The sequence below is a fragment of the Artemia sp. Qi Xiang Cuo genome, chromosome 17 (assembly GCF_049724085.1).
Source record: "Artemia sp. Qi Xiang Cuo chromosome 17, ASM4972408v1, whole genome shotgun sequence".
In the NCBI taxonomy this organism is placed as follows: Eukaryota; Metazoa; Arthropoda; class Branchiopoda; order Anostraca; family Artemiidae; genus Artemia; species Artemia sp. Qi Xiang Cuo.
Window position 1 is genome coordinate 995,615 of NC_142810.1, and position 13,143 is coordinate 1,008,757.

Below are 13,143 nucleotides of genomic sequence, written 5' to 3' on the forward strand. Positions count from 1 at the left end.
ATTATATTTATTCTTACGCCACGTATTCTAACTCTTATTAAAACTCATCGAGCAATTCATGTGATGGATAATAAGCAGTATCAAAAATATAAAGTAGCAAGTGATACCTCAAGGTCAAGAGATTTCAAGGGGTTATTAGTTTACAAGAGTGACCATGTATTATAGAAGACTACATCAATTATACATATAAATGAATATAAATTACTTTTAGAATGAAATAAAATACTTCTAAAATAAGATCTATTATTAAACAAAAGAGAAAATCCTAGCAAAGTTACGTCGTGAAAGAGAAAAGTAAACAACAAAAAAATTTCACTTAAAAATAAAAACTAACCTGCTGAGTAAAATAAAAGACAAACGAATTACGATATTTCTCTGTACTAGAAACTGGGCAAGTAATTAATTAGGGACAATTATTTCTAATTTGTTGGAGTCTGGCGTATGGTCCTTCATCAGGGGGAGGGGAGTCTCAAAGTTGGGTAATAAACGCGCTGGAGAGTCCAACCAAGTTATTCCAAATGCTGAAATGAGTCCTTTAGCGGACTTCTGTACCCTCTAGTGGTTTTGGAGCCTCCGTCTTGCATTATTAAAAACTTATAAACAATAATATAATTAATATCATATAATATTATAATATATAATACAGTGTTTATTAATAATAGCTTATTCATAAGAAACAGCCAAATGACCATTAATAGATCATTATGACGAGACCTCTGGCAAACCTGATGAAGTTTATGGGATAAAACCCGAACCCTAAGAAAACTGTCAAATCATGCATAAAATATTTGACTAAAATGTACCTTGCTAAACACAGACTATTTAAAACTAATCTTGGACATAACGTCGGTTGTTTTAGACGAGTCTTGACTAGTTGGGATTGGCTGACTATAGTCTTGGATAACCTTTTCCGACTTTAAGCTCAAGCAAATGCTATTCTTATAGCCTGAACTATTTAAACACAATTATCCTCCTCCGCAACAGATTATTTGATTATATCCCTCCATCTTTGATTCTTCCGGTGTTTAACATGCTTTGTTTTCATTAAAATTAAAATGACTAGGTGAACATTATGGCTCTTAGAAGCTGCATACGAATTCGAAAGTGGCAGGTGATTTATCATTTACTTGTCTTAAATAGTTTGCCTAAATTAGTATTTTAGATATACGTAGCCAGAGATATTTTATACTAGATTAGCGGTTCAACGTCGTGATTTCCGCGCTGTTTTTCTTCTATTCTTATATTGTTGGACAATACATCTGGAGATATTTTTAATAGAACAGTGGCAACACCAGGTTTAAATTTAAATAAATTACCACTGTGATTTAGTAAGTTTGTGAGTGACGCTACCCTAGGCTAGCAATCACTGGGTATTCAAGTAAGTCCTATTTTTTTCAAAACTGGGACACCTCGAGATTCAGATATAAATAAATAAACTCTAACATGATAAATTATATAAATAAATATTTGAAATGTTTTTTTTCTTAAAGTGGCCAATTCATGTTTAAATACAAATAAAATGAGCAGTAATTAGTAACCAGTGATTTAGTTAGTTTGTTAATTTTTTCCATGCTTTCTAGTGGTTCGGTGATAGTTTATAAAGGAATATTTTCTCAGAATAGTGGCAATTCTAACTATACCTAAGTACATTAGCGTAGTGATTGGCTAGTTTTTTTTTCTTTTCTAGTGATTGTTGGAGAATATGTTCTAAATTAAGAATATGTTATGTTATATTATTATAAGAACAATGAACTCCAGGCTTATTAAGAAAAAAAGTAACTTACATATTCCTCAATATCGCAGTCTAGGGGAACAACATGTAAGGGTCCACTAGACAGGGGATGAGCTGAACTTAGATGACGTTTGACCCGATTTTTCGCCAACGCCCCGTAATCACAAATTCCACATTGGTACCTAGAAACATTTGAAAATGATTTATAATTATATATTATACTTCAGCTAATTATTATATATAATTTACATATTATATTATAATAGCGGAAGTAGAAAAACTGTTTTATAAGAAATATATTTAACACCGGCAGGGAGGAGGGGGAGGGTTACTGAAGGATATTTCAATTTCTTTTATATATGTATAATAGTAATCTGGTTTATCAGTCTTTTTTTTTTGTTTTTGTTCATACATTTCTCTCTCTTCACTACTATATGCAGGGGCTTTACTTAAAAGGAGATTTACGTTATGCTTTTTCTTCAAGAAATGGAGTACTAAACCTTCACACGGAAAACACTTTCTCCACAAGCCAATCTCCTTCACCCTTTCAATCTTTTTTTCACCCTTTTTGATTTTATTTTTCATTTTGTTAGTTTCTTTCCTCTCTGAATTTCATTAATCTCCTTCAGATTCCTTCCACCCAATACTGTTTCTCAGACTGCATCTATTTCGTACTCTTTTCCTTGATTTGCTTCAAGATATGATTTTAAATAATTTTATGTGTTTGATATCAAACGAATTTTCCCTTCTTCTCATTTTATTGGCTTGTTTTTTGTTTCATCTTTCAATTTTGTCTCCGAAATACAATTTTGGCCTCTCTTCGTTTGTGATAGTAAATTTTTTTTTAAATAGTTATTAAATTTTAAATCTTGGCTAATATACCAGACGACTTTCCATTTTAAAATAAGCATCTTTAGGGAAAAGGTGGCATGAATTCGATTACATAAACGTTGCAAACTTAAAAGAGAAGTAAAAAAAGAAAATAAATTAAAGTCATAGTACCTAGATAGAGATAGAGATAGAGAGAGAGAGAGAGAGAGAGAGAAAGAGAGAGAGAGAGAGAGAGAGAGAGAGAGAGAGAGAGAGAGAGAGAGAGAGAGAGAGAGAGAGAGAGAGAGAGAGAGAGAGAGAGAGAGAGAGAGAGAGAGAGAGAGAAACAGAGATAAGTTACCTTTTGAAATTAAATTCCCGAAGCAAGTGGTTTTTCAGCTGATAAGCGTCTGTGCTCTTGTACTTAGGACACTTTGGACAAGAAAATTGTTGTTGAAATGGCATACCGTAGGACCCATGTATCTCATGCCGTTCTTCAAGGGCATTGATAAAATCTTCATCGTCATCAAAACTGGGTATTTCTATTTCTTGATCAAGCATTATCCCTGAAAGGAGAATTAATGAATATTATTTATTTCCTAGGATTCATTTGAGAATCGTATTTTCTTTCTTTTTTTCCCTTTTTTTCCATAAAAAAGGATGGCGATGTTGTGTGCATAGACAGTTTCTCGCCCCTTTATTGTTTTAAAAAGTTTTTTATTGTTTTAAAAAATAAAGTTTTGAGACAGAGTCAAACTTCAGGTTGAAGTTTCTTGGTTGAGATATAAGCAGGCATCAGGGATTTTAGTAATCCGGCGATCCACAGACTATCACATAGAATTTTGAAGCCTGCCATCACCTGGACTCTCAAGGTCAGCTGCTTAAATTTTCTTGGGACAAATTTCTTTGAGTGTAGGTACCCGTCTACCGAATTAATACGATTTTTATATTAATAAACTTAAACTACCGAATTAATAAACTCATTTTATTTCATGTTTATATCCTCCTCCGATTAAAGTACTCCACTAGGTCCCAAGAGTTTCTATTTGTAGGATTCCCATGAAATTGCTTCCAATTAAACTGTACCTTTGCCCCTCCCCCCTCCCCAAAGTTCTGGATATAACCCTAATTTATAATGTTTTCAAGGTAACTATTCGGTAAAAAAAAAAAAGTGTTTTCCTGCTTTAGTAGTTTATGACAAATAAGAGGACAAGGCCTCAATCCTATTAGCCCACCAAATCACCTAGGACAAAAAATACAGTCAAATACAATCATATACTTCAGAATGGCCCAATTTGATTGAAAATTCAAAGTACTAATGTCCTTTTTAAGAGTAAAAAGGAATTAAGGGGAACCAGCCCCTTTCCCACATACCTTTTCCCCCAAGTATATTATAATTAATATATTATTTATTTCCTAGGATTCATTTGAGAATCGTATTTTCTTTCTTTTTTTCCCTTTTTTTCTCATGATTTTCCGTATGTTTTATTATTTAAATGAAAACTTTTTTCCTTTTTCCAAATGTTTAAAATAGTTTTTTTTTTAATTTTTTTTCGTATAATTGGAAGTTAAAAGATGATTAGAAGATACAGACACTCCCAGGACTTTTTTTTTTATGCTTTTGTTTAGTTTTTTGTTAAATCGAGTTGCGCTTTTTTTTTTAATAACAAAGTAAAATGTTTATCTATCTATATTGGCATACCGTTATCACCATCTTTTTGTTTAATTTCGCCAATTTTTATTCTGTTTTATATTGTTATTTTTCTTAAACTGAGAGCGGCTGAACGAATGTCTCGACCAAAATATTTGATTTATTTTCTGGTCATTTTTAGTAAAATTTTCCTTGTTTGCTTATTCCTACATTATTTTTTATTTAGAACTGAGACACATTTCGCTAAGCAAATTTTTTTCTACTTTATATTGTTTTTCGTTTGACACTTAGGATGGCTGAGCAGATGTTCAGACCCAAAAAAAGAAACTACATTTTGGTTTTCACTGGTTGAAATTCTCCCTTTTTACTTATTCCTACTTTAATTCTTATGTAAATGGCACGGAAAGACAATACTTGTTCTACATCGCAAATTTTTGTCTTATATCGATCGTCTTTTCACGCTGAAAACGTCTGAGCGGGTGTCTTGGCTGAATTTTTCCTTTTTTGATTATTCCTGCATTATGTTTTATGTAGATGGCACTGAAAAAAAATTTCGCTTTGCGAATTTTCTTCAATTTTAATTTGTTCTTCTTTTTACACAAAGAACAGCTGAGCAGATGTCTTGACTAAAATATTGGAATTATTTTCTGGTTTTCGCTAGCAGAAATTTTTCCTTATTTTCTTTTCTTTAGCTTGTATTTCTACGCTTGTCAATATTTTTATTATTTTCTAGTTTCTGCTGGCTGAAAATTTTCCTTGTTCATTTGTTTTACCCTATTTCTTAGGTAGATGGCACTGAAATAAATTGTTATGGTGTTCACTTGACTAATTGCAGGCGAGGTTTCTTCTCTTGATATGACGGTTAATCCTTGTAAATCCACCATATTATCTGTCAGCTTCTTCAAGTCCCCTCGTCTTTTCCTTCATTATATTCCTCCTCAGATTTCAGCTACTTCCTTTAAACTCCTAAGTGTTACCATAACTTCTGATCTGAAGTGGGACACCCATGTAAATAACATCCTCCGTCAAGCAAACTTGTCACTTCCTCTTCTGAAACTTCCGAATAAATTTAGTCCCCCCCCCCCATCTCACTTACTAAAGGTATATATTTCTGTTGTACGTCTTTTGCTCAAGTACGCTTGTCCTGTCTGGCACCCGGGCCTATCAATTGAAGCAACCAAAAAAATCGAAAATATTCAAAAAAGACCAAACAAACACAACTTAAAAACAATAGGGAAATTTTTTCTCCAAGACAGTGCAAAAAAAAAAAAAAAAAAAACCCTTTTGTTTTTAAGTTGTGTTTGTTTGATATGGAAAGGCAGTGTGGTCTTCGTCAATATTTGCGTCAAAAAAGAGCCCTGAGAATTATTTATAAGGAAGGCAAGATCCCATATTCATACCTTCTTAAAACTTGATACCCTTCTTAAAACTTCATACCTTCTTAAAACTTCAAAACTTGATACCCTCGAGTCCAGAAGAAAAAATTTGTGCCTCCGTTTCAGGAAGTCAGTACAAATAAACCCACATACTGAAAACCTTTTTCCTAGCAGCCGCTCACCCATAAGAAATCGCCATCCCCCTATAGTATCCCATCTCATCCCAATCCTATCTTCCATACCCTTTTCTACCTTCCGTTACAAAAAAAACTTTTATTCCCTTTTTTACAAATAAAATCACCCAAAATCATGACCCGTAAGTTTGCCAAAAATTTAAATGGTTTTGTATATATTATTTTTTTATTTTTGAAAATTTTGCTATTTTATTTGTTATTATGTTTATCTTTTTATATTATAGCCTATAAAGTATTTTATAATTATGACTTTTGTATTTTGTATTTTCTGACCGTTACCTGTTGTGTTTCGTTTCGATAACTATATGTTGTTATTTTATTATTTTGTTATTGTATTTTTTTGACTGAGAAATGCGAATTCGGCCCACTAGGGTTTGTGATAGTCTTTTTTCTAATAAATATCTCTCTACCTATCTCTCCATCTATCTCTAATTCACTCAATTGTTTTTCTCTTTTCAAAGTAACTTTGTCATTCATATTAGACCTTGAACAGCAAACCTTTCAGTTATTATTTTTCAAGTTTCATTCTTTTTCATCAACTTTATCTACAGAGTGATTTAATTTAAGATAGCCGCTCCAGCTCTGCTCTCGGTTGGGGTAATATTGGTTCTTCTGGTTACTCTAATTATTCTTCTGCCTTTTTTTTCGCTGCCTTTCGAAAATAATAATTTATTTCTTTACCCTATTTTATGCTGTACAATAATGCAATAGAAAAGTAAAAACAAGAGAAAAAAAAAGTCACGAAAAATCATTAATTTAAAGTGTCATGTTCTAAAAAGTATAAAAAATTACAGTGCTAAAAAAAAACAACAAACAAACAAATAAAAAAAACTTGCCTCTAGTACGGTTCGAACGGAGCATATCCCTATTCCACAATGGCTTCGCCTCCTCAATAAGAGCGAAAAAAACAAAACAAAAACAAACTTGCCTCTAATGTGGTTCGAACGGGGCATATCCCGATTCCACAACGGCTTCGCTTCTTCAAGAGCCACTTTGGCCTCCATTGCCAACCCAGCAGTCACATCAATTCCATAGCGATAGTAATAAGCCGCCAATATCTGGTAAATCAAAAACGAAAGATATCAATTAAGTGACGTTCCAGAAAAACGAGGAAAAATAAAATGAAGAAACCAAACGAGAGGGATTTTCAGAAAGGGAAAGAAGTGATTTTCATCAGCTGAAAATCCCCCTCGTTTAATTTCTTTATTATTTCTTTTCTTCGTTTTTGGCCAAAGTGGTTAGCGCACTGGACATGAAATCCTGTGAAAAGGGGTTCGAGTCCTGGTGTTGCTTCTTATTTGGTTTGGAACGGGTTAAATGGTGTGACTTTGTACCCTCAGCCAGAGTCGACCCAACTTTAAATGGGTACCTGGAGAAATCTGGGGCGAAAACACAGGAATTGTCTAATTATTTGCCCCCAAATACTCAATGCACTCCCAGCCAAAGGCAGTGAATCAGGAGATCGGTGCCAACGCAACACCAACCATTGTTTATCATGCAAAAATGTTGAAGTAAGTTCAAGTTTCGTTTTCGTTAAGCCAATGTGGTCTTAGAAGGTATTGAAGTAAATTAATGCCAGGTAATGCTATACCTTATTGATTTGGTATAAAAATATCTGGCAAAAAAAAACAACAATAAAAACACCTCGACAAAAGAAAAACAATTAAATGATTAAACTGAACAATTAACTGATTAATTTGTTTGAAACCCACTAACATACAATAAAAAAGAAATATTTGAAGAAAAATTAAGCTGAATAGCTTCTAGGGATAGAACAAAAAGAGCATATTACAACAGGACACAGTTATTAGCCTCCGTGGCGGTTTCCATATAACCTAACCTCTCTGTGACTTAACCCTCATTCAACTCAATCCCCGCACCATTCAACACCGTTTGGCTCAACCCCACTTAAACTCAATTCCAGCAACAGTTTAAGTAGGTTGAATTGGATTGATTTGAATGGTGGTTGAGTCGATGGAGGTTGAACTGGAGGGGGATGAGTTAATTGAGGGTGGAGTTGAACAGGGGTTGAGCTGATTGGGGGTGGAATTGAACAAAAGTTGAATCAAATGGGTTGAGTTGTACAAGACTTGAATTAAACGGGGTTGAGTTACACGCACCCCTCCATAGGTAATGCGGATAAACTCGAGTTTTGTAAGAATCATTTAAGGTGGGATAAAGAAGATCCTTGGATTTAGCACTAGAAATTTTTGAATCTACCGTACAAAGCCAAATTAGACAACTTTCATAAGCAATTAAAGACATAAATCTAAAGGACCCAAAATCGCTCGAAAACAAAATTAAAACAACAATTTTGCAAAAACTGTCGCCAATGACAGAATTCCGATTCAGCGTGAAAAGTTACATCGCTACTGCTACTACTGTTACTAACAACTCACTGTAGCATCAAGTCGCCTGAGGCCAAAAAAGCAACTCGCTCTCCTCTTCCATCCCAACATATTCAAAGCCTCCCTCTTTACACCCTCCCAAGAAGCTCCCATTATATATTATTCCTTTAAGTAATCCCCTTAAATAAAGAAACCCCCTTAAATATTTCCTTATGACCTACTCTCACTCCATTCGGAGATGAACCGCTTTTCGTTTAGCCCTAGATGGTTGGCCAAAAAATAGATGGCAATAAGTCATCCTTCATCCGCAAAATGCGTCCAAGACGTCTCAACCTATCACTCATTTTAGCTCTAGAAAAAAGGATAATAAACTTTTTGAAATGGAACAGCATTGCCCGATGCTGTGTTAGGAACTTTTCTAATAGGTTAAGAATTAAAAAGCATATGTCTCAGTGTTAAAAATCGGGATCCCCAAATTCTTCACAGTTTTCACAAAATTAAAAAAATACGTTACCGAGGGTTAATCTAATAGCTTCCCTAATAAGTTAGGAACTACAAAAAAAGCTACCCAGTGTAAAAAACTAGGTTGTCCTGATTTTATAGTTCGAAAAACAATGCTCTCTAGTGTTAATTTGGGAACACCCCTACTAAGTTTGGAATTACAAAAATGAACTGTGCTACCCAGTGCTGTAAAACTTATTTCCCATCATCAAAAAGTGCTGGTCCAACTTTAGTTTACGAGCTTTCGAAATATTTTGAGAATTACAAAGATGTACTACCCGGTCTTAAAAACTATGTTGCCCAGTTTTTAAAAATTACAAAACTGTATTATCCAGTGTTAATTTAGGAATTTGACAACTAGGTTAGAATATGAAACGTGTTTCCCAGCGTTGAAAATTGTGATGTCATGATGTCAATTTCTTGCAAATCTTATACAAATAATAAAGAAACAGCAACTATGCTATATGGTTTTGTTTTAGGAAACTCACATAAATTATATATATATATATATATATATATATATATATATATATATATATATATATATATATATATATATATATATATATATATATATATATAAAATAATTTTTTAGCACAAAAAACTTTCATGTCCAATTTTGTTTGCGTTGACATAACAATAAACATTGAAATGAAACAATTTTGTTGACATAATGGGACTTTGACACATTTCTTAAAGTCTGACTTTTGTTTACATGCACGTATTACGTAATAAAATTAATTACGTTCGGAAGCAGTTTCATTTTGTGGACAAGTTTAATACAACTTCGACATAAATTTAAATAGTAAAAATTGTCAAATTAAAAAACAACAACAATTCAACGGATTTTTCTTTCAAATAAACAATAGAAGTTGAAATGAACCTCCCTACCTCAATTTCAAAACCTGCATGTTTGATCATATGATGCTGTGCCAGGAGATCAACTGTTACAAAACTTGAGGTACAGATGCCACAAGTATATTGAGTCTTAATGCCGTGTTGCATTCTGGCATGATAGCGAATCTCAATCTCCGTATTGGCGCTGTATCTACACATGCTACACCGCCATGGCAGATTCTTTGGTATCTCTTTTTCTGGCACTTGTATCGCTGGAAAGATGAATTTTAATTTATTTAATAGCAATTACTGACAATATCCTTAACATAAAAACATCCCCTCTAAATCCCACAGCATGATATAGCATAATAGTAAAATATTGTACTGGCAAGTTAATAAATTGAGGGGGGGGGGGGTAGTCAATCCGGACTTGTCCCAGTTAAAGATAGGAACGGGGCCACAATTACTGATGAGAAAAGAGTTATAGAGAGATGGGCAGAACATTTTGAGAATGTGCTAAACCAAGATAGAGTTGTAGGAAAAGATATAGAGGAAAATGAAAAAGTTTGTGATACCTGGGATATGAAAGTAGATTTGTTTGGTGAGGAAGAATTAGCGACAGTACTAAAAGTAAAATTCTAATAAAGTAGAAAAGTGGTGTTTTTTCACAGTTAAAAAAAAGTTTGGAAGAATAGGAAGATAAGTCTGCAAACCAAGAATAGAATATTGGAAGCTACATTGTGACAGTGGTCAGATATGCCTCTGAAGCATGGGCGCTCCAAAAAGCGGATTAAGATTTACTAAATATTTTCCAGAGAAATTGCCTACTGACTGTTCTGGGTAACCGGCTGAGAGACCGTATTTCAAACAGTAGACTGTACGAAAAGTGTGGTTCAATCCCATTTTCTAGGGCTATAATGAGAGAAAGGTTGAGATGCCTAAGACACGTCCTGCGGAAAAAGCATGGCAGACTGCCGAAGATTTTCTTTTTCGACCAACGATCTAGGGCTAAATAGAAAGCAGGTCGTCCTCGGTTGGGATGTGAAGATGTCATAAGCAAAGATTTAAAAGTAATGGGAACTTACTGGGAGGGATTCAAGAGGGAAACTCTCTTGTGAAGTTAGATGACAAGAATCAGAATATAAGAACTGCAAGAAGCTAGAATATTCAGGAAACTAGTTTCTAGACGACTCGGGAGATTCAGAGGACAAAACTAGGAAAATTTGCCACATTCGTTTTTTGCCTCTATTTCTTCAATTGTATGTTGGGGGGCCAAATCAGCCTTCGCAGTTCGCAAGGATAGTTACACCATTTAGATAAAGTGTCGAAACAAACACATCCCTTAGGGAGTATTCTTATATAGAACAACATATGAAGAAAGAAAGAAAATGGAATTGGAGCAAGAATGTGGCTAATGAATCGCGTCTGAGATGAGACAACATTCTGAACACGAGCGCGACCACTCCGGATTGCGGCTAAAATTGATTTTACGGCTGCATAGGTGAACATGAAGAGCCCATGTTTTTGAGAGTGGTATAATTTGAGGGACTTCCGTCCAAAATTGGCGTTAAAGTATATATTAAGTATTATTAAACCAAACGTAGCCTAATTTGTGTAAAGCGTTAGATTCAACAATTGTACCATTTTGGTAGAAATTAGAGGCCATAGACCATAATTACTTATCGGTATATCTTCTCCCGCTTCCTCTTCTTCGGCCTTTTCTTCTTTTCTTCGGAATTAATTTAAATATTTAAGTAATTATTATCTGAGAAGCAAAGTTTCCACCTATCAACTTGAAGAAAGTTATTCTTTCCCGAATACTGCTGCTACTAAACCTACTGACAACTGATAATCAATTTCTCGAAGCATTGACGAAAGTAATATCATAAAAATAAAATCCAAACCTGACTTACTGATTTGTGAAAAGTCATCCTCTCCCTCAAAATCCTCATCAAATTCGCGAATGACAATAGGCTCCCTTGGGTACTTATTTCCATGTTTGTCAACAATATGTCTCCCCATAGGTGTTCGCTGCCAATGGAAGTATGAGCATTGAGGACACTTGTATAGACGGGGCCCGTGGAACTAGAAAATTAAGCCTAATTAGTTTACTTACCCCTTAATATGGCCAACATACTACTCAATTATGGGCAACAGAAATTCGCTACCAATGGAATTAGGAGCACTAAAAACGTTGGGTATGGACCCGAAATTAAGGTATAAATTCTATTTGAATTCACCTATTTGTTACTAAAAGATGGGTAGGTGGAATTCGCTAAAAAAGGAACACTGAACACTTTGTATAGATAGGGTATCTTAAACTAAGGTAGAAAATCCATTTAAGTGAATCTACCTACCCATTGTTAAAATATGGGTAGCTAAAATTCGATACCCATGAAAGTAAGAGCAGATTTGCACAGATGAGGCATATGAAACCAGGAAATTAAGTTTAATTGAATTTACCTCCAAAAATTAAGTGAATTTGAATTTATCCACCCATTGCTAAGACACGGGTTATAAAATTCGGTATTAATAGAATTAGGGGGCAATAAGGACTATTCTAAAGAGTATGGGTAACTTGCGAGAGTGGGATCTGGCGCTAGTTACGACAAAAAACCCTCAACGCTATCTTTCGTTTGGTGATACTTGGCATTTTTTTAAAGTATAAAAATAAAAATAACTAAATTTAATTTGTGTACTTGTTCAAAATTGGTGTAGTAACAAGCGCCTGATCTACGTTTCTGACAGAAAAACTTTTACAAAACTTGAAAAAATGCCATGTGTCACAAAGCGTTAAACGCCGTTGATGGTTAGTTTGCCGACACTAGCGCCAGTTTCCACTCTTACAAGTTACCCATACTATTGGCACAATTCCATATACGGGGCTTATCTAATTTATTCACCCAACCACATAGGCCTAAAATCCGCAGGCGAAAACCCAAAAATTGTTTTACCGTAGCCCATCTTCCCCTGCTTCTCCTGATCGTTTTCATAATGGCCCAAACTATAGAAATTTGTATGTTATCTCTATTCATTGTCAGGTTTCGACTCAACTTTCTGGGCCATACTGAAAGAAAACTATGGCCCATACTGAAGAAAAAGGGCCATATTGAAAAAATTTATGGCCCTTACTGAAAGAAAATTAAATAAAAAAGACAAGTTTTTTTTTAACTGAAAGTAAGGAGCGACGTTACAACTTAAAACGAACATAAATTATTCCTTATATGAAAGGGGCTGTCCCCTCCTCAAGGCCTCGCTTTTTACGCTAAGTTTTTTATTGTTTAAAGAAATAGAGTTGTGAGAAAGTGAAACTTTAGCGTAAAGAGCGAGGCGTTGAGGAGGGAACAACCCCTTTCATATACGGAATAATTTCTGTTTGTTTTAAGTTTTAACATCGCTCCTTACTTTCAGTTAAAAAAACTTGTTTTTTTAATTTAATTTTTGAACGTTTTTGAGTTAATTCAAGTTTTGGTTTTGGCTCACCGTACATGACTAATTAAAACAAATTTGCATACTAGTTTTTATTTTATTTGGCTAGATGGCTTCCTCGAGAGTTGTTAAATTTTCTTTGCGAGCGTTTTTATTAGTACTAATTGAAAATAGCTTTCAAAGTAACTCACGTAACCAGCTTCTATATTCATGTGCTTCTAATGATTATTGTAAGGGGTTCGCCCCCCTAGTCAATACCTCTCT

General features: G+C 34.2%; 1 protein-coding gene across 1 annotated transcript in view; it reads right to left on the bottom strand.

The window, feature by feature from the left end:
* LOC148941769 (uncharacterized) overlaps positions 1-13,143 on the bottom strand; it is a 67,948-nt gene that overhangs the window by 8,063 nt on the left and 46,742 nt on the right. Inside the window, exons 8-12 of the mRNA XM_089103603.1 lie at positions 11,364-11,535; positions 9,505-9,722; positions 6,692-6,821; positions 2,904-3,108; positions 1,785-1,914 (exon numbers count right to left, since the gene is read on the bottom strand). Coding sequence (XP_088959729.1) covers positions 1,785-1,914; positions 2,904-3,108; positions 6,692-6,821; positions 9,505-9,722; positions 11,364-11,535 — 855 coding nt within the window. The remainder of the gene's footprint in view (positions 1-1,784; positions 1,915-2,903; positions 3,109-6,691; positions 6,822-9,504; positions 9,723-11,363; positions 11,536-13,143) is intronic.